General features: G+C 41.7%; 1 protein-coding gene across 4 annotated transcripts in view; it reads left to right on the top strand.

The window, feature by feature from the left end:
* Positions 1-22,688, top strand: part of tmtc3 (transmembrane O-mannosyltransferase targeting cadherins 3) — a 135,825-nt gene that overhangs the window by 38,384 nt on the left and 74,753 nt on the right. For 3 of the 4 annotated variants that reach the window (XM_059977647.1, XM_059977648.1, XM_059977646.1), the window contains exons 4-6: positions 8,581-8,680; positions 14,038-14,153; positions 18,241-18,413. In XM_059977647.1, the coding sequence (XP_059833630.1) occupies positions 8,581-8,680; positions 14,038-14,153; positions 18,241-18,413 (389 nt within the window). Of the gene's footprint in view, positions 1-8,580; positions 8,681-14,037; positions 14,154-14,247; positions 14,385-18,240; positions 18,414-22,688 lie in introns of those variants that run through there. The other variant, XM_059977649.1, reaches the window with a different exon arrangement.

Raw genomic sequence — 22,688 nt, 5'->3', positions numbered from 1 at the left:
TCCCGATCATAGAAGTGAGAAGAGAGCATGACCATTGCAAAGGAGGCATGGCAATGCCTCTACTTTCTTAGAAGTTTGTGCAGATGCAGCATGTCATCTAAAACTTTCACAGGCTTCTATTGATGCACAGTGAAGAATATCCTGAGTTGTTGCATCAATGAGGATGTTCTGGGACAGAGTTCTGCCAAGATATGTGAATCTGTTCACTGGGTTGTGTCCTTGACCATTGATTATGATGTTTGGTTCAACGTATGACTTCCCTGAAAAAGTCTGACATATTAGTTCAGTCTTGGTGTTGCAGGTAAGCCTAAATTTAGTGCACCCATCAGAAAACCTGACGGCACAGTGCTGCATATCATCGTTTGAGCTAGCATTGAGGGTACAATCATCAGCAAAAAGGAAATCTCTGATGATGTCTGTCATAGCATTAGTTTTTACTCAAAGTCTCCAGAGGCTGAACAGTTTTAATGCAGATGCCTACGTCACCACGACCGATGCTTACAGGTGTTAATCAACATGGCAAGAAAACACCAGAATGAACAGCTTTGGTGACGAGATGAAGTCCTGCTTGATCACGTTTAAGACAGGGAAGGGCTTGGATGTCTCACTATTTTCCTGAACTCTAGCTCGCATGCCATCATGGAATTGCTGTACCAACGTGATGAATTTCTCTAAGCATCCGGACTTCGCCATGATCTTGCACAGACCCTCTCTGCTGATGCTGTCAAAAGCTTAAGTTGGATTGACAGAGCATGAGTACAGGTCAGCATTTTGCTCCTGACATTTCTCTTGCAGCTGCTTTGCAGCAAACACCAGATCGATAGTCTCACGGTCTTCGCAGAATCCACACAGGCTCTCTGCTAGGGGTCTCCAGTCAAGGTATGATGTGAGACGGTTGAGAAGAAGCCTGGCAAAGATCTTGCCTGCGATAGACAGCAGGCATTTTCCCTGATAGTTATCACAGGACTGCCAGGTTCCCTTTCGCTTGTACGGATGGATCATGGATGTGTCTTTGAATTCCTGTGGACTTTTCTCTTGCTGTCACATGAATTGGGAGGGCTGATGGAGCTTTTCTGCTGGCACCACTTTCATTGTAGGTTAGTATTGAGTCTGATCCAGGTGCTCTGCGGCTAGAGATTGCTAAGGTCAGTGGAACATCTGCAGTGTTTTATTAGCAGGTAATTGTGGCAGGCGATCGCCAGCTTTGTCATTTATAGTCGAAGGACAATTCAGAACACTGTTGAAGTGCATAGCCTATAGTCTACCTTTGTCCATGATCACATGTTCTCATCATCATAAGGAGAGGGGATGATCCTGATGAATGGGGGGGTCATAGACCTCTTAGAAGTTCTTTAAATCATAACTATTTGTATATGCCCGGATCTCATCAGCTTTATTATTCAGCTGGGAATTCTGTGTCTGACGCAGTGTGTATTATATGGACCTTCCTATGTTATTGAAGATGCCCTTCTTTGAGATGGACTTGGGGTTGCTGAGGAAAGCTTTGTAGAGACGATGTTGCAGTTGTTTGATGTCAACACTGTTTTCATCAAACCAGTCCTTGTGCTTTCTGGTAGCAGGCCCCAGAAACTCTGTAGTAGTGTTGTTGATCAGCTATCAAAGGGTTGACCAAGCAGTTTCTACATTCTGATCACCCAGAGGGGTGGTGCTTAAACTATCTTCCAGAGTGTCAACAAAAGACTGCTTCATGTTGCTGCTTTTCAGCTTGGAGATGTTCAGCCATCTTGGAGATTTCTCTGCTTGTGGGCATTTCTTGGACTGGATGTGGATGTTTAGAAATGATGAGACAATAGTCTGTCTGGCATCCAGCACCACAATAGATTTTGTCACCCTTACATCCTGCCTGTCTCTTGTCCTGATGATGATGTATTCAATTAGATGCCAGTGCTCAGAGCAGGAATGTATCCACAAAGTTTTGTTATAGGTGGGAAGTGGAAGATGGTGTTGCTGATCAACAGTAGTAGAACGCTGTTGATGTTGTAGCAGCCTATGCCATATTTCGCAATGTTGTCAGAGCCTACTTTTGCACGGAAGCCACCAAGGATGATAAGCTTGTCCGCTTTTAGAATAGTAGCTTTAACCGAGTGTAGTTCTTCGTAGAACTTGTCCTTGATATCGTCATCTGGGTTAGTCATGGTTGGGGTGTACGTGTTAATGATGGTGACATGCTTCCTACCATGCAACGAGAGGAGTTTCATGGTCATGAAGCAGTTATTCAGCCCTTTGGAGGTCCAGCAAGTTTGACAGTGATCTTTGCTTTCATTGCAAATCTAATCCCAGCCTTGTGTCAGACTTGATTTTCTCTTCCACTCCAAAAGAATGTGTATATTGAGCCCCTTTCACAAAGTTTGCCCTCTCCCGCGAGCTGGGTCTCATTCAGGGCTGCATTCAATGTTGATGTTATATCGGGCTATCTCTCTCCTTATTAGAGCAGTTCGCTGAGGTCCATCAGCATCAACTCTGAAAAAGGCTGCCCAGTCGCTCAGGAGGCTGCCGAAAGCCACTGCAGTTCCGGTCAGTGGATAATGACCAGTGTGTAGGTTTGCGGCTATCAGTGTACCCACACCTGCTGCTTTGTCACAGGACTTGCGTTAGTTTGGGATGGGAAGGATCAAGTTACGCAGCATCAACCTTACCTGAGACCATCTGTATCCAGTGGCAAGGCAGAGTCAGTATGGCTGGAGATGAAGTCAGATGCAGTCAGTGGATGGCCATAATGCCCTTAATGCCTCAACATGCTGTAAGCACTCCACAGCGCCTTACTGGGTCTGCCTTCCTCCCGTTGAGTCAATTTAGTGGTTACTTCCACACAGACTGCAGGGTCCGGTCTTCACTAGCTTGGGTCGACAAGCCCAAACTCACTGAGGGTTTAAAACCCAATGGTTACCCTCACCTGGTTTAGTCCACTTGTTGAAGTGCTTTACCAAGGTGTGGCTGCTGTTGCTAGTATGCGGCTACTTTGAGCCAGTGGTGAGAGCTGAGTGTGAAGTGGGGGCAAACGGTGTATTGTTACTCCCAAGGGAGCATAATGTGTCTTCCTCATCAGGGGTGCTGTCCCTCACTGGCACCCCATACACCCAACACATTCTCAGAACAACAGCAAAGCAAGCCCTGTTCCTCCCAGCTGTACACTCTCTCACACACACACACACATGACCTCATTGTATATATACTTGCCTTTTTTTGCCTTTAACGTATTTCTTTTAGAGATTGGCTTGAACAGTTACTTTTGACTGCTCTAATCTAGTCCAGTGATAGCTTCGGACAAGGTGTGATTCACATTCTCACTGCCAGCTGCATACTGAAATTGAGTAACATCTAACTTATTGTGACCCTGCATTTCAATAGGTATCAATAGGTAGGTGCATTTAGTGTCACAGAAATGTATACAATATACATCCTGAAATTCTTTTACTTTGCAAACATCCACAAAAGAGAGGAGTGCCCCAAAGAATGAATGACAGTTAAATGTTAGAACCCCAATGCCCCTGCAGCTCCCCCTCCCTTGCATAAGCGGCAGCAAAGCAACAACTTCCCCCTCCCACCAACAAAAAAGCATTCTACCCCCCACCAAGCACTCAGGCATGCAGCAAAGCATTAATAAAGACACAGACTGGCAGTAACCCAAAGACTACTTGTTCACCCTGTATTCGACATACCACAGTCTCCCTCTCCCCCTCCCTCTCCCCCTCCCTCTCCCTCCCCCTCCCTCCCCCATCCCCTCTCTCCCCCCCAATAAGGGAAAAAGAGGTGTCCCTGTTTCACAGCAAGAGCAGAGACATAGCAGAACAACTCACTAATTTAATGATGTTAAAACTCTGTTGTGTCACTTTTTCCGAGCTCTGTGCCCAAAGAACTCGGGTTTCTGGGCACATAACCAGCAGCAAGCTCACTGCTTCTGATTTGCCATCTCCCATGACACATCAGTCGGCGACGGCGACACCAGCCTTGAATCCACTTGCTTCCAGAGCCACGAAAAGCCGGCACCTTCAGGATGCACTAGTCCTCTAGGCTGCGAGCTTAACATATAGAAAAGTGGCCGGTCGTGAGGCCCTGAGAGTGGGTCCCATTTCCGTAAAGAACCAAAGTCAGCGTGTAACCCCAGGTCAGGGTCTTCAAAAGAACCTTGAAAGGGAAAAATAGAGATATTAAAGATCGAAATAGAGCTGTTTCGGAAGATGCAAGCAAAGGAGTCACTGTTAGGTGCGTCATCCTAAGCTCCGCCAGTCAATAATGAAAAGAAAGGACTTAGCAGTGGCTGGTAGAATAATCAGCATCAGAAACTGGGCTTCGATCCTGACCTCGTGCTGTCTGTGTGGTTTTCGTGTTCTCCCTCTTGACTGTGAGCGTCTGTCCAGGTGCTCTGGTTTCCTCCAATATCCCAAAGACGTGGGTTAATATGTTAATTACTCACAGTAAATTTCCTATAATGTCTAGATTAATGTTAAAATCTGATAGTTGGTAAGAATGAGGGAGAATAAAACAAAATGAGGGATTAATATAGGATTAAAGATTTAAAGATTATCTTTAATTGTCACACGTACGTCGAAGCACATAGGGTAATGTGTCATACACAAATTACTAGAGGAAATTAGTAGGCTAGGCAGCACCTATGGAAAGGAGTAAGCAGTCGCCATTTCAGGCCGAGATCCTTCAGCAGGTCCTGATGAAGGGTCTCTGCCTGTAACGTTGACTGTTTACTCTTTTCCATAGATGCTGCCTGGCCTGCTGAGTTCCTCCAGCATTTTGTGTGGGTTGCTTGGATTTCCAGCATCTGCAGATTTTCTTGTGTTAGTGAAATGTGTTGTTGGCGTCAATGACCAACGCAGTCCAAGGATATGCTAGGGGCAGCTCATAATTGTCACCATTTTTCTGGCACCAACTTAGCACGCCCACAACTTACCAACCCTTACCCGTATGCCTTTGGAATGTGGGAGGAAACTGGAGGACCTGAAGAAAAGCCACGTGGTTATGGGGAGAAAATACAAACCCCTTACAGACAGTGGTAGCAATTCACTCCGATCACTGATCGCTGGAGCTGCAAATAGCATTCCACTCACCGATATGCTACCATATCAGTGTAAATTGGGGTTTGATGGGTGGCATGGCTTGTGTGGGCTTGAAGGGCCTGTTTCTGTACAATTATAAAACTAACCTTTGTCTCAGTGCAACCAGCATTCCAATCACTAAAGCAGTTGTCACAGTTCTGGTTGCAGCTTCTGAAAATTTGGTTTTAAGTCTAATGAGCTTCATTCTCTTTGGATCAGTTCTCCCACATGGGACATTTTGCTGAATCAGAATCGGGTTTTCACTATCGTCTATCGTGATATTTGTTGTTTCGTGGCAATGGTACAGTTCAGGACATAAACATAATTGTAAGTTACAAAAGAAATAGTGCAAAAAGGCGAATAACAAAGTCGTATTCATGGACCATTCAGAAATCTGATTGCGGAGGGGAAGAAGTGTTCTTAAAATGTTGAATTGCTCCTGTTCCTGCTCACCTGTGGAAATAATGCAAAACAAGGCATTCAGAAATGTATATCAACTGTGATACTGTCATCGGTTTTCCTTATCTCAGAAAAAGACTGACGTTAGTCAGGTCTGAACATCCCTTAGGTGATACCATGCTTACTGCCTTGATCAGTCTGTACTTTCAAAACACTTTATGTTAACCTGCTCACCTGCTGGTTTATATACAGTACATTACTGACCTGATAAAGATACCTGCCTGCATGTAGTGTCAAACATCTGCCACTGTGTGGCATATCATAATTTAGTTGTGTCGTCTTGCCATACAGTCATACCAAATCTGGGATTCACAACACAAAACCAGGCTATTTGTCCCACTTGAAGACCATAAGACACAGGAGCCAAATGAGTCAGCTCTACAATTCCATTATAACTGATTTATTATCCCTCTCAATCCCATTATCCTGCCTTCTCCCCATAACCTTTGACACCCTTACTAATCAAGAACCTGTCAACCTCCGTTTCAAATATACCCAGTGACTTCACCTCCACAGCTATCAGTGACAATAAGTTCCACAGATTTACCACCTTCTGGCTAAATAAATTTCTCTTCATCTTTGTTCCAAAGGGATGTCTGTGTATTCTGAGGCTGTGCCCTGTGGTCCTAGGTTCCTCCACTATAGGAAACATCCTCTCCACGCCCGCTCTATTTAGACCTTTCAATATTCGGTAGATTTCAATGAGATCCCCTCTCATCCTTCTAAATTTCAATGAGTACTGGCTCAAAGACATAACATGGTCCTCCAACGTTAACTCTTTTTTCCCCCTCCACCAGAGCTCCCAGCCACTACCTTTATCTTACTCTGCTTATGAATAGTCTCTGGCCAAAACATCGACTGTTCATTTCTATCCATAGATCTGCTGAGTTCCTCCTGCCTTCTGTGTGTGGCTCCTCTGGATTTTCAGAGTCTCCTGTGACTTCTGAAGTGCATGTTTGGTATTCACTTCAATTGTTCTCTGTCGCAGAAAATTTTCTATGCTCTGGATAGTGAAACATCCCTCAAGCTCCCTGTTGGAGCCATGGGACTATTTTATGTCCACAGCACCTAGGTTTTAGAATGATGGAGCAGACTTGATAGGCTGAACGGCTTAATTATGCCCCTATGTCTTATGGTCTTTTGGATTTTCCACATACTGAAACATCCAACTGCTTCATGGTTTTAATGACTGGCGTTTATCACTTGATAAGCATTTAACAAATAGAGCTACACACACAAAATGCTGGAGGAACTCAGCAGGCGATGCTGCCTGGCCTGCTGAGCTCCTCCAGCATTTAGTGTGTGTTGCTCGATTTCCAGCATCTGCAGATTTTCTCTTGATTTTAACAAATAGAACTGTATATTTATAGACGTTTGGACATGAATAATATTAACCGAAAATTTTACAACGTTTGCTGTTGATGGTATGATTATAATTGTTTTAATAATGGCTGTTGAATATTTTTGTTGAAAACCCATCAAGCAAAGTCTCCCCTCAGGCTTTAGTAATTATCATTCAAATTATAAATAAACTTAAGTATTATGTGCTTTCATTAGAGCATTTGGAAAAACTTTCCTTGAAACTGTCATTTAAAATGCAGTAATGCAAGGGATTCTGCAGATGACAGAAATCTTGCGAAACACACAAAATGCTGGGCTCAGCAGGTCAGGCAGCATCTATGAAGGAGAATAAATATTTGACATTTCGGACTAGACCATCAGGACTGGGAAGAAAGTGGACAGAAGTCAAAATAAGAAGGAGGGGGAGGAGAAAGAGTATAAGCTGGCCGGTGATGGCTGAAACTAGATGGATGGGAGAGAGGGGATGCCACATCGTCTGTGCCGACTGTGATGCCATCCTCCTTTTCACCTCTCCCTACATACTTCTTTTTCAAAAAAGTGACAAAAAGTTTCCTTTATTTGTCACATGTACATCAAAACATATATTGAAATGTGTTACATGCATTAAATCAAATCGGCAAGGATGTACTGGGGACAGCCCGCAAGTGTCACCGCGCTTCAAGTGCCAACCTTCTACCCCTAACCGTGATTCTTTGGAATAAGGGAAGAAACAGGAGTCCCTGGAGGAAACCCACACAGTCACTGGGAGAAAATAGAGACTACTTTCAGGCAGTGGTGGGAATTGAACCCTGATCACTGATGGCTGGCGCTGTACAGGAGTGCACCGCTTAGCATCTATTCGGACAATGTCTGATCGCATATACGTCTGGTCCCGATTGGAGAACGTGACGTAGTGACGTAGCTAATATAACCAAACAAAAAGTGTTTACATAAAAGTTTAAAAAGTGAAAATTAAAACGTTTAATAAAAATAAAACTTAAAAAAAAAATTATCGTGTATTTATGTATGATAGCATACAGTATGCAGTTTTAGTGTAAGTTCTTGGCTATTTAGTCAATACAGGTACATTACAGTACAGTACAGCTATAGGTTTGTGACGTATATAATACAATGTTCGCACAATGTCCAAATCACATAATGTCAGGTTTTGTGGAACGTATTGAGGATGTTCAGTGACGCATATCTGTAATAGTGTTATGTTAGTCATTCTCCCTCGTGCTGATTGAATATCACCTTAAGTTCATCTACAGTATGCTAATCACTGTAAGCACCTGATTTTTTTCTTAGTTGTTCATTTTATTTTCAAGATGTCCCTCATGTAGAAGATCAGTCACAATCTTGTTCGTTAGTCGAGGTGAATCAAGGGAATGAATGATCTTTTCTTGTTCTCACTTATAAAATTAAAGCCATTTGTGCTCAGTTCCTGACAAAATGTGCTAATGAGGTTTCTTTTTCTCGTGTCAGTTGAAGGTTAAATTTAGTGTTGGCTACATGCTCTTCTATAAAATTGTTTAACATCTTTTGTGATGTTTATGGTTAAGGTGGGTATCTGATGAAGAGCCTTTATGAACTTTGATGTCCTGCTGAGTGGAGAAATCCCAGTAATAGTTAAGAAGTTTTGATTTTTTTCTATCATTAAATGCAATCTTTCATGGAGATTTACATCTCAGTGTCTCTGTTTAATCTACAGGTTACTGGAGTCGTGGGTCGAGCTGAACTCTTGTCCTCTGTTTTCTTTCTGGCTGCATTTTTATCATACACCAAATCTAAAGGTCCCAACAATTCAATCGGTAAAACAACTTTTATTTTACTTAATGCTCACCAAAGCCTGTGTATCAAGAATATTAAGGAAAATTCAGCTGTGGAATCTAGCAAATCGTTCATGACATAAGAAGCTGGCCATTAAATGTAGGTGTCTTCATCTTTAAGGGTTGTTTGGCTTAAGGCTAATGTTATTTTTCAACTTGAGATGAGTAATTGGTCAAAACATAGAAAATTAGGAGCATAGGGGCCTTCTCCAGCTCTTACTACAATGTGGCTAATCATTCAGCTAAATATTATGATTGTGCACTCTCTCCGTAACCCATGTGTCATTTGTCTAATAATTTATCTGCTTCCCTCTAAACTATTTACACCTTCATTAGTAGAAAATTCAATAGTTTCCCACCATCTGAGTGAAAAATTCCTGCTCCTCATCTCTTTTGTAAATGGTATTCTGAGACTGTGACACCTCATCCTTAAGTACCCCAGCCAGGAGCAAGATCCTTCTCACATTTAGTCTGTTTATTTGTCATATCACCTCCCAGCTTCTCACTTCATACCCCTTCCTCATTCGCTGGTCTCCTCTATCACGTGCGAGCTTGTCCTCCTTCCCCTTCCTCACCTTCCTTCACCTTATTTTGGCTTCTTTCCAGTCCTGATGAAGGGTCTCGGCCTGAAACATCAACTTTTTATTCCTTTCCATGGATGCTGCTTGACTACTGAGTTCCTCCAGGATTTTGTATGTATTATAAGTCAGTGTTTTGCAAGTTTTAACTGGATCCCATTTAATTAATTTTGCATTTCTGAGAGTATAAATGGCTATTCAGCCCACTGTGCTAGATCTCAGAACTATCTCGTCAATCCCATTCTCTTACTTATAAACAATCCTTGTTTATTACTTATTTTCTCTCTCCCTTGTGTAAATAGTGAGGTTCTTTTCCATTCAGTAGGTACTATTCTACTATCCATAGAATTCTGTAAAATAATTGGACTATTGTGAGTAGTTTTGGGCCCCTTATCTAAAAAAGGGTTGCTGGCATTAGAGAGGATCCAGAGAAAGTTTATAAGAATTATCCTAGGAATGGAATGGTTAATGTATGAGGAGCATTTGATGGCTCTGGGGCCCATACCTGCTGGAGTTTCGTAAATGAGGGGAAATCTTATTGAAACCTAGTAAATATTGTAAAGCAAAGCTGGAGTGGATGTGGAGAGGATGTTTCGTATAGTGGGGGAGTCTAGGACCAGAGAGCACAGTCTCGAAATAGTATGGCAAGAGGTTGCCATTTGCTGTACAGTGCCAGCTCTTAAATGGAATTAACCTAATCATGGTCACTTAAACCTTCATTGTACAAAAAAACCCTGCAATGATATGAATCCTTCCGGTACCCAAAACAGTTGGCTTAAGGAAACTCTTTTAAAGTGTATTTACTATTCTAATAGAAGCATTGTGGCAAGGAGTGCAATAGAACAGAGGGATCCGGGAATACAGATCCATAATTCCCTGGAAGTAGTGTCACAGGTAGAAAGGATCTTAAAGAGAACTTTTGCTAGATTGACCTTCATAAATTAAAGTATTAAGTATAGGAGTAGAGAGGATTTGCTAAAGTTGTATAAGATGTTGCTGAGGCCAAATTTGGAGTATTATGTGCAATTTTGTTCACCTATGTACAGGAACACTATCAATAAGATTGAAAGAGTGCAGAAAAAGAATTACAAGGATCTTGCCAGAACTTGAGGAACTGACTTACTATATAAGAAAAGGCTGAATAGGTTAGAACTTTATTTGAACACAGGCGATTAAGGGGAGATTTGGTATAGTCTGTGAGCCAGCAGGGTTGGCCGGACCATCTGAGGGGAATAATGCTCATAGTGATTTTGGCAAGGAATACATCTGTTGAGTTACAAAATATGTGATGGCATTGCACTGGTGGTAGCCTTATGTGTGCTATCATGAGTTTTATAACACTGCCCTAAAATAAGCATTTCTGAAAAGTGGCCTGTATATATATTCAACCTAGTGATATTTTGTCATCAGTGATCCCTCAACAGTGAAAACTATGTCATTGGTGGCACTCACAGTACTGTGTCCAATTTCAGTATTTCAGTAGAGTGAATCATTTCATTTTTAGAAAAATACTTGTTTGTTGTTTATTTTGGAAAAGTCAATAAAAACCCTAGGACATATATAATCACATAGAGTTGTAGAGAATTTATTCAGACCATAAGACAAAGGAGCAGAAGTTGGCCATTCGGCCCATCGAGTCTGCTCCGCCATTTCATCATGAGCTGATCCAATCTCCCCTTTAGTCCCATTCCCCTGCCTTCTACTGATCAGTGGCATTCTCTCGCCTTGTCACTGATGACAAAATATCACTAGGTTGAATATATATACACACACACATACATACAAATATATACAGGCCACTTTTCAGAAATGCTTATTTTAGGACAGTAATAAAACGCATGATAGCACACATAAGGCTACTACCAGTGCAATGCTATCACACATAACCTTTGATGCCCTGACTACTCAGATACCTATCAATCTCTGCCTTAAATACACCCAATGACTTGGCCTCCACTGCCACCCATGGCAACAAATTCCATAGATTCACCATTCTCTGGCTAAAAAAAATTTCCGCATCTCTGTTCTGAATGGGCGCCCTACAATCCTCAAGTTATGTCCTCTCGTGCTAGACTCCCCCACCATGGAAAACAACTTTGCCACATCCAACTTTGAGTTCAGGAATTCAAATAAATAATTGCTTTTTGTATATATTCCATATTAACATCAGTACAGCAGAAAATGTTACCCCCCCCAAAAAAAAAGTAAAAAACCTCATTTGGAGAGATTTCTGGAGTTTTATCTATGTCATGATATTTTCCATATTGTTGTATCAAATCAAAACAATCTTAAGCTTTTGTCATAGCATATAGAATTACAGTACAATAATTCAAATGTGGGGTTCCACACGGCCATAACCTAGGCCCCATTTGTTTGTAAAGTGAATATATTTAATCAAAGACTACCTTCCATACTTTGTTTTCCATACTTTCATAACTTACTAATAATCATAACTGTCCCAGGAATGCACTGTGGTGCTCAACTGTTATGTAGTAGCACTCAATAGCTCAAGCATTCAGTCTGAACCGTGATGTGCCTCCAGGAGTCTGTGTGTCTTTGTTCACTGTGGCTTCAATAGCCTGGTCAACAGGGATCTGCACAAAGGGGCTGTTACTTGACAGCTGCATTGAGAATTGGCCTGTCTTGAAGGCCTCATACACAGAAGGATTCTTCTCTGGGAGGTTCATCATCTGAGCAAAGTAAGGGGACAGGTACCTGGTATAATTCATCTTATCATAGGCAAAGCACCATGGGATCATGGTTCTTATAGCATGGAGGTGCAACTCCCAGACCCCTCACGAGAGGCACGCCAAAGCCCAAGTACTAAGTTCTCTACCATGTCAATGTATGATATCCAGAATGCAGATAGCTCTCTATTGTTGTGACGGAAAGCTACCACCATTACAACGCTAACACATATTTTCTAGCACTAGGGGTGTATACGGTGTCAAAAAATCACTATAAGAATTATTCTCCCCAGTTGGTACCGGTGGCCCAAATTTGGGGTCCTGTGGCACGGACTAGTAGAGGAATACACAATTATGAACAGTTGAGATATGGTAAATGCAAACATGCTTTTCCTCTGAGGTTGGATAAGACTAGAACCAGGGTTAAGGGTAAAAGGAGAAATATTTAAGGGGAATGTGAAGGAGATCTTTACTCAGAGAGTGGTTTGAGTGTGAAATGAGCTGCCAGCAGAAGTGGTGGATGCAGGTTTGATTTCTATATTTAAGAGAAGTTGGATAAGTACATGGATGAGAGGGGTTTGGAGGGATTTGAACCAGGTGCGGGGTGATGGAACTAGGCAGAGTAGTGGTTACGCATGTACTAGATGGGCCGAAAGGCCCATTTTTGCATAGAGGGCTCTATGCCAATAACCTTGTGCTGGTGGTGATACTGGAGGATGGTATCATTGTTCTGGGTTTATGGATTGGACTATTGCATTTATCAACTTGTTCAGACTTACGATTTTATATTCTGTGTTTTTTTATCACCTGTTCCTTTTCCATATTTTACGAGGGGAGGGTGTTTGTGGGTTGATGTTCTGTTGTGTTCTGTTAGTGTTTTTTTTTGTGCGGGGCAAGGGGTTGTTTTTTGGGGTTGGATGTTCCTGTTCCGTTTTGTGTGAGTGGTGGGAGTGGGTTTGATGTTTCTCTCTGAATGACTTGCATGTTCTTTTTTTGTTTTGTGCCTACATGGAGAAGACAAAATTCAGAGTTGTATACGGATACCTGCTTTGATAGTAAATGAACCTGTGAACCTTTTTTTAACCTTTGCATCAAAGTTTTGAGTGTTTGATGGGTGCCAGTCAGGCAGTCTGCCTTAACCTGAATAGTGTCCAGTTCCTTCAGTTGTTGGAGCTGCACTCATCCAGACCAGCAGATAACAGAGCCTGGTAAATCAGATTATATTCAAGACCATAAAGCATAGGAACAGAATTAAGATATTTGATCTATTCTTCCCATGTAGGAAGAAGTTCCCAATAGATAGATAATGTCCAAAGATAAGGGTTAAGCCATTTAAAACTGAGGTAAAAAATTTCCTTTTCTGCAGTTGTGAACCACAGAAAGCAGCTGAAGCAAAATAACAAATATGTTCCAGAAAGATCTGGATATTTTTCTTGGGACTAGAGAGATCAAGTGATAAATGTGTTGGGAGATATAATTTGAAGGAATGCCCATGATCACATTGAGAATTTGGTGCTCTTCCTGAGCATGTGTTGGGCTTCACAGAACAGGTTACTTTCTGGCATAGGCATGAGATTCTGCAGATGCGAGATTTCTTGAGTAACACACACAAAATGCTGGAGAAACTCAGCAAGTCAGGCAGCAAGTATGGAGGGAGATTTCACTGTTCTACTGTGAATGCCACAAGAAAATAAATTTCAGGGTGGCACTGCATATGGTGTCATGTACAAGTATTGATAATAAATAATTTTACTTTGAATATCAGTCAACGTTTTGAACCAAGGCATTTCATCGGGACTGGCCCAAAGCAACAACTGTTTATTCCTCTCTATAGAGGTGCTGGCTGACCTGCTGAGAATATCTGGTAAACTATTTCATAGCTGTTTATGGCATTTTGCTTTGTGCAATTGTTTATCTCAATATCTTCATTGCAACACTGATGACTTAATTGGCTGTGAAGAGTTTTTGCAGATCTTGAAGTTGTGAAGTCTTTACCATTGACAATCTGGCATGTACCCTGGGGACTGATTAGATAGAATGAGATAATAGAAGTTTTTTTTCTTTCTGCTTGCAGTGTGGACACCCATTGTGGTTACTATAATTTTAGTTGCTGCTGCAACATTGTGCAAAGAACAGGGAATTACGGTCATTGGCATATGCTTCGTGTATGAAATCTTTGTTGCCCAAGGGGTAAGTAATAAAATGTAAATGTATTGCTTATTTTGATAGAATTCTAGTTCCTCATGGTGCATGCTTATGGTGGTTTTCTTAACATATATTGTAGAGCATCACTCAAGACAAATTACTGGAGGAATTCAGCAGGTCGAGCAGCATCTCTGGAAGGGAATAAACAATCAACAACTCAGGCTGAGACCCTTTATCAGGACTGTAAAGGAAGGGGCTAGAAACCAGAATAAGAAGGTAAAGGGAAGGAAGGAGTACAGTTGGCAGGTGATAGGTGGGACCAGGTGAGGGGAAAGGTGGGTGGATGGGGGAGGGAGAGGAAGTAAGAATCTGGGAGGTGAAGGGTGGAAAAGGTAAAGACTGAAGAAGAAATCTACTACAATGGACCATGGAAGAAAGGAGAAGGGAAACCAGAGCAGTGTATTGAGGAGATGAAGAGAAGGGGTGAGAGGGTAACCAAAATAGAGAATGAAAAAATGGAGGAGGAGGGAAGGGGAGTAATTACTGGAAGTTGGAGAAGTGAAGGTTCATGCCATCAGATTGGAGTCAAATTGAAATCGATGGCCACCAGGAGCACCAGCTAGCCCTTCGCGGTTGTCAGAGAGAAGGTGCTCGATAGTGGACCGGAGACACAACACTGCAGATGCTGAACTCTGACTTAGTAAACAATTAAATAATATTAATAATTTACTATAAATACAAGTCTGATTTAGAGTCAGAATACCACAAATTATATTATGACTGATCAGTTATTACAGATAGGACAATCCATAATGACTGTCTGAATATAATATTACAGGATAAACAAACAAGAAAAACTTATTTAATAGATGTAGCCATTACAAACACACATAGTATACATAAATCAGTAAGTTAAATATGCTAAATATTTAAATATACAGAAATATGCTAAATTTAAAAAGGAAATTGAAAGACTATGGAACATGAACAGGCTATACATTGTCCCAGTAGCAATATCTACAACTAGTGTAATCCCAAAGGCACTACATAATAGCATTAAACAATTAGGGCTATGCAATAATATCTATGTAAATCTTCAGAAAACCACAATACTAAACATCAGAATAGTCCGGAAATTCCTAGCAATTGACAAATGAGAGTGCGTGGCTATGCCTGTAGTTCAGGTTTTACCTGCTTGAGCTGAAAAAAAATAGTAATAATGGTCCCAAACAGTCCTTCCAAGTAAGGGAACACTTCACCTGTGAATTTGTTGGGGTCATCTGTGTTCAGTGCTCCTGATGTGGCCTCCTCTACATTGATGAGACCTGATGTGGTTTGGGGACTGCTTCTAGAGCACCTTCGTTCCACCCACAAAATGCAGGGTTTCCCAGTGGCCAACCATTTCAATTTCAATCCCCTTTCCTATTCTGGCATACTAGTCCACCATTACCACAGTGATGCTACTTTCAAGTTGGAGGAGCAATACCTTGCATTCAGTCTCAGAAGCCTCCAACCTGATGGCATAAACATTGATTTCTCTAACTTTTGGTAATCTTTCCTCATTAATTCTTCTTCAGGTACTCAGGCCTATTCTTCTCTCACCTGCCTATAACCTTCCCTTGGTACCCCTCTTCCTTCTCTTTCTCCCATGGTCAACTCTTATCTCCTGTCAGATTCCTACTTCTCTAGCACTTGGCCTTTTCCACCCATGACCTCCCAGCTTCTAATTTGGTCACCCCCCTCCCACCCACCTGGATTCACCCATCACCTTCTAGCTTGTACTCTTCCACCTTCTCCCCCCACCACCTCCTCCTTCCCCTGATAAAGAGTCTTGGCCTGAAATGTCAACTGTTTATTCATTACTGTAGATGCTGCAAGACCTGCTGAGTTCCTCCAGCACTTTGTGTGTGTTGCATTAAGTAATCTCCCGGGTGAATGTTGATCAGATCCAAACTTTTTTCAGATTCTATTTCTGATAGCTTTTGTGGTACTGTTTATCACCCTGGGTTCCTATCTCACCACTCCCCTCTTCTCTTTATACTGGCTATCTTCCTTCTCCTTCAGTCCTGATACAGGGGATTGACCCATAATGTTAGCATTTCCTTTTTCCTCATAGATGCTGCTCAAACCACTGAGTTCCTCCAGCAGATTGTTGATTGTAGGGAAGTATTTTCATTGGCAGATAGGATGGTAATCAGTGAAAGAACAGTCAGGAGATTGGGAGGATGACTGGACGTTGGCTGGGTCTCTTGCCCATTTTTCAGCTAGGCGGTGGGATTGTTCAGGGGTCACTGTCATAATGAAAAATTGATCCCGATAATTCAGTGTGAAAAAGCTTTTCCTCTTGTTGCTTCTAATTTTTTATCCAATCACCTGGAATCTGACATTTGCTTATTAATCTTTCTCTCACAGGAAGCAATTTCTTATTTCCACTTTTAAATATTTCATTATTTTGAATATATAAATCAAATATTTTCTCCAAAGAGAGCAACTCTCTCCATGTACTCAAAGTTCTAACTCCTGGCACTCATGGGAAGGTCAGTTCACACATGTGACAAACAGACACATCCTTTCCCACCATCTGTCAGAGAAGGTTTTCTTTGATCTCAGAAAGTGTTAAATAAACTATTCCAAACCTGGAGTGTGGTCAGATCTTCTGACACTGCCTTCAGCGGACAAAGAAACCCTGACTTGGACTGGGAAGAGTTCCTGACTGTTGCGTCTACATCTCTCTGGACAGCTTATTTTACTTCACAGCTGTTTTCGGTTGTGGTCAATCCAGGAGGATCATCTGCTTAATGAGTGACCTGTACAATGCTGGAGGGAACCATGGATCCAGCAACGTTTCACACAGCCTCCTCTCTGCCTCATCTCTACTTCTAACTCTTAGCACTAATCATGAACCAGTCTAAGAGAAAATTCCCATTCGCACAAAGAAAGTGGCCCTTTTTATGCCCTTCAAAATCTCTTAAGTACTCTAGCATAGCTTTTATACCAGTACCTTTCCATTCTTTAGTGGTACCAGTTGCATCATCTTTTCTCTCTCGCGAACCTTGGCCTAGACAAACAATTCTGTAAGGAAGAAAACATTCTTCACTGCTATCTAATCTCAAGGATGCGCATTTATGCACATTTCCAGGTGATCCCCATATTCCAGGCTGACACAATTTAATCTTTCAAATTTCCATTTTTTTAATATACAGTTTGTAAAAGTCTTGGGCACATATGGTAACTATGGTGCCTAAGACTTCTGCACAGTGCTGTATTTGTTAACGTAGAGCGGAAAGTGAGTTTGTACATCTGGTGGGCAAAGGATGTTAGGAATGGCACAGGTGGAACTCTGTATGGCAGGGGTGTGGGACAGATGGCAGAGGAGTGCCAGGAGCAGGGGGTGGTGCAGGTGCAGACACGCCCAGCCTTGAGACACCAGGCAAGTCAAATGATTCCGAACAATTGGTTTATCGATCATTGCAGAATGTCTCTCTGTTGCTTCCTGCTCCCTCCCCTCTCCCTTTGCCTTTTCCCAACCATGATTTGCCTCTGCCTGCCCCCTTTCCACTCTCAGCCCACAATAGAGACCCATATCAGAATTGTGGTTATCATCACTCACATGTGTCATGATTTTTTTGTTTTGCAGCAGCAGTACAGTGCAATACATAAAGTTATTACAGTATTGTGCAAAAGGCTTAGGCATGCTAGCTATAATATATGAGCACAGTACTGTAGCTTCATTTGTCACAAGTACATCAAAATATACAGTAAAATGTGTCATTTTGCATCATTTCAAATCAGCAAAGGTTGTGCTAGGTAACCCTCAAGTTTTGCCACGCTTCCAGTGCCAACATAGCATGCCGGCATGTCACTAACCCTCACCCATGTGCCTTTGGAAAGAGGAGGTAACTGAAGAAACCAGAGAAAACTCACGTGGTCTGTTTTATTTTGGCATGTAGCAAGGAGGAATCAAATTTTAACTTTTTCCTTACAACATCTAGACCCAAAGCTTCATGTTCCACAACTTGCTGGAATTAATTGTGTCGAGGCACAAGGGGACCACCAGAGGAGTTGATTTTTTTTCCCTATTAAGTGCTCTTGCAATGTTAAAGATTGTGCTTTAATCTGTGATCTTTTTCAGTTCACTCTGCAAGTTCTAAGAGAGATCGTGGTTCATCTGGTCCAAGGAAAAGGCCATCTACCACCGTGGGTGCTCCAAACTCTCATCAAGCTTATTTTTCTGATGCTCAGCACACTTCTTCTGGTCATTGTCCGTGTCCAGGTCATTCAGTCCCAGCTCCCAGTATTTACCAGGTAAGGTGTTTTGTCTTGAGCACGATTGAGAGAGATGGACATTGTTGGGTGGAGTGGCTGATGGAGAAAGATGGTGAGAAAGCAGTTTAAAAACATGGGCCCACTAATAAGGTAGTTGGTAAGAAATCTAACCTAAATAATTACTGGGATACTTCCTTGTCTGAAGAGAACATAAGCACACTTGCAAAGATAATCATTAAAGTCACTCGGTAAGCAATCCAAAGGCCCATACTGAGATCCAGAGGCTCAGGTTCAATTCCTCAAAATCAGGTTATTATCACTGTCTTATATGATGTATATTCTGGCAGCAGTACTCTGCAAAGTTATAAAAGTAGTATAAATTACAAATTAACCAAACTTTGCAAGTAAAAGGAATAATGAGGGTGTTCATGGTTTTATTGACTGTTCCAAAACCTGATGACAGAGGGGAATAAAACTTTCTGAATACCTGTCAAGATAATTTTGTAACTATTATCTTGAATTCTAAAATTAAGTTTATCAGAATCTAGAATCTAAAACCAGCGATGATAGCGTAGTGGTTCGTGCAATGTTTTTCAGCACCTGCCGTAATACTGGGTTTTGATTCCCACCGCTGTCTACAAAGAGTTTGTACATGACCGTGTGGAATTTGTCCTGGTGCTCTGATTTCCTTGCACATTCCAGATAAAACATATGAGTTATAGTTGGAAGTTGTGGGCAGGTTAAATTGGCACCAGAAGTTTGGACAATCTGCAGTAAAGACTGGATTGGCCGGGGACCTACACCAGACCTTTTGGGCAGAAGATTCAAAAGCCTGAAAGTACATACCACCGGAGTCAAGGACAGTTTCTGTCTTGCTTTTATCAGGCTCTTGAATAGGCTTCTTTAACAACACAATAGATCTTAACCGCAATCTCCCTTGTTATATCATGATCTTTCTGTTGCTCTTCGTTGTTTGATTTATTTATTGAGATACAGCATAGAAGTAGGTCCTTCCAGCCCTTTGAGCCATGCCACCCAGCAGCCCCCAATTTGACCCTAGACGGATCACAGGACAATTTACAATGACAAATTAGTTTGCCAACTGGTTTGTCTTGGATTGTGGGCGGAAACCCACAGGGAGAACTTAGAAACTCCTACAAACAGTGGTGGGAAATGAACCCAGGTCACTGGCACTGTAAAGCATTGCGCTAACCACTATGACACTACAGTTTCTCTACAACTGTTAAACTTTATTCTGCATTCTGTTGTTGTTTTACCTCAGTGAACTGTGTAAAGATTTGATCTGTATCAACAGTATGCAAGATAAGCTTTTCATTATATCTTGGTGCATGTGACACAGATAACACGACAGTGTGACACCAATACCAACAGCTGGAGCAGAGGAAGATGAGGTGACCTTTATAGAGGTATATAAAATCATGAGAGATGATGAGGTGAAGGTTCATGCTCTTTCCCAGGGTAGGGGTCATTGATTTAAGGTGAGAGGAGAAAGGTTTAAAGGGGGCTCCAGGGGCAACTGTTTTCACACAAGATGGTGGGCATGTGGAATGAGCAACTGGAGGAAGCAATACATGCGTCACTTCCTGATGAGCAAATGGGGTGAAAGGGGAAAATGGTTATAATCGGCTTGGTCGTGATCTTACTAAATGGCAGAATAGGCTTAAGGGGTTATTTGAGCTACAGTGTGAACTCCCACTCCTAGACTACATATGAAAGGTATACCCCATTTTTATTTGTGTGTGTGTGCCCTTAACTCCTGGTGGAGTCATCAGGGCACTGTCATGACAAGCTTTATGCTCATCGTACAGTGTGTCTTGGGCATCTGAAACCTGGCGGAACCCATCCCTCTCCAGGTTTTTTTTTACACGGTCGAGTTGTTAGCTTGACACTCAACCCAGGCACGGATGGAGAGCATGCAAGGGAGCCAGCCGGATTTGAGCTTGGGACCTCTCACCCCGAAGTCCAGCGCTGATGCTACTACGCCACCTGCCGGCCTTTTATAGTGCAAAGTTTCAAATTAGAGGTTAGAAAAGCATTTGGATTTAATATTTACAAGATACTGCATGAGCTTAGCAAGTATGGCAGCATCTATAACGGGGACTAAATAGTTAAGACTAACTCTGATACAATTAACAGTAATTTGAGAGATCCGCAGAATCTGTTGTGTTTTGGATTTAATATTTGTTGGCTAACCTTGCTTGGCCAGTAGGTGGGGCTGCAGAGTTAACATATAAATTTCTTAAAAAGTTAAAACTCAATGGAAACAATTCATTTTTGCAGGCAAATAACTCTTAGAGTTTACTCTGCTTAGAGTAAAGATTCGACAGGGTATGAATGTAATTGGATCAGTATTTATTAAAAATGTCTTTTAGTCCTTTACATCCATGCACAGACCTCCGTTGATACCCCTGCCCCCCCCCCTTACCCCCATCCCTACCTATTATTTTAGTCTGGTTCTCTTTCTCTTTTTTCCCACCTCACTATAATCTCCCCCCAGCCCTACTTCCCATAATTCTCCACCTTCCCCCAGTCCATTTCCCTCCAGCCCAGGGGTGGGCAAACTTTTTGACTTGTGGGCCACAAAGGGTTCTAAAATTTGACAGGGGGGCCGGACCAGGAGCAGATGGACGGAGTGTTTTGGTAATGCACCTCATAAGAGAAAATAAAATATCATGGGATATGTAGAAAACATGTGCTTTAATTTCAATTGAAAATGAACAAATGGATTACAACAAAATATCTGTCTTTGAAGTCCCATGGTATTTAGTTATTTATTGAAATGACTTTTAAAACACTGAAAATTAAATGAATAAAATACAGCTTTTTTAATAGTAACAGTTATTATTTTAAAGCACTGAAAATTCTGTTATCCTTCAAGATATTATCATCATCACTCTCCTCCTGACTGTCTTTATTTCAAAACCGGTAGGAGATGCAGGTCTACTTGTCCTGTACCTTCTTATTCAATTGTCCCCTGTGCCAAAACTCAACAACGACCAGCACAATGACAGAACAGTGACAGCGCGCCAGTATCTGGAGCGCGTTATTTGATCTGGAGCGCATTTTTTTATTTTGAGAACGTACGTGCACCTGCGCACTACTCATGTCCATCACTTAACAGAAATGACATGTAACATGTAAGGCTTATTGAAAAAAACATTTTCAAATGCATTTTTTACGTAACACAACGAAGAAACTTATTTTTAATTTCAGTGGGAACAGTGTTGTTGGTCTCCCTTTTTAGCCAGCGCATCAAAGTCTGGATTTAGTTTTGTTGTGGCCATTCTCAGGATGGATCTGAGGTGTTGGTCAGTTATCTTGGATCTGTGGCTGGCTTTGTTGATGTTCATGATGCTGAACACCTGTTCACACAAATAGGTCGAGCCGAACAAAGAATAAAGCGCAAATGTGGAGTAATATGCTGCACCTCAACAAAGGTCAATGTAAATAGAGTGCGTCATCTATTGGGAAAACGCCAGAATTGCGTGGAAAAAACGTTAACAAGGTTTATTAATATAATTTCATCAAGTTCTGCGGGCTGGATTAAAAAGCTTAACGGGCCGCATATGGCCCCCGGGCTGTAGTTTGCCCATGCCTGCTCCAGCCTATCACTTCGCAGCTCCCTACTTCATCCACCATCCCATGTTACTTCACTCCTGATGAAGGGTTTCGGCTGGAAATGTCGTCACTACCTCCTCCCATAGGTACTGTCTGGCCTGCTGAGTTCTGCCAGCATTTTGTGTTACTAAAGAATGGAATAGGTTTGAAGGCTTGAAAGTGTCTGTTCAAAGTTTCTGTGTCTCTTAAATTTTCTTCAAAGTTCAAAGTAAATTTATTATCAAAATATGTTACTTATTATCAAATAAGATTGAAAGAATGCAGAGAAAATTTACCAGGATGTTGCCAGGACTTGAGGACCTGAGTTAGGGGGAAAGTTTGAATAGGTTAGGACTTTATTCCTTAGAACTTAGAAGATTGAGGGGATGTTTGATAGACGTTTACAAAGTTATGAGGGGTATAGATAGGGTAAGTGCAAGCAGGCTTTTTCCACTGAGGCTAGGTGAGACCAGAATTAGAGCTCATGGATTAAGAGTGAAAGATGAATTATTTAAAGGGAATATGAGAGGAACTTCTTCATTCAGAGGGTGGTGAGAGTGTGGAACAAGCTGCCAGCAGAAGTGGTGTATACGAGATTAATTACAATATTTACAGACAGACAGACATACTTTATTGATCCCGAGGGAAATTGGATTTCGTTACAGCCGCACCACCAAGAATAGTGAAAAAATATTG

The sequence above is a fragment of the Hypanus sabinus genome, chromosome 8 (assembly GCF_030144855.1).
Source record: "Hypanus sabinus isolate sHypSab1 chromosome 8, sHypSab1.hap1, whole genome shotgun sequence".
Taxonomy (NCBI): Eukaryota; Metazoa; Chordata; class Chondrichthyes; order Myliobatiformes; family Dasyatidae; genus Hypanus; species Hypanus sabinus.
This window is presented reverse-complemented; position numbering and strand designations above follow the sequence as displayed.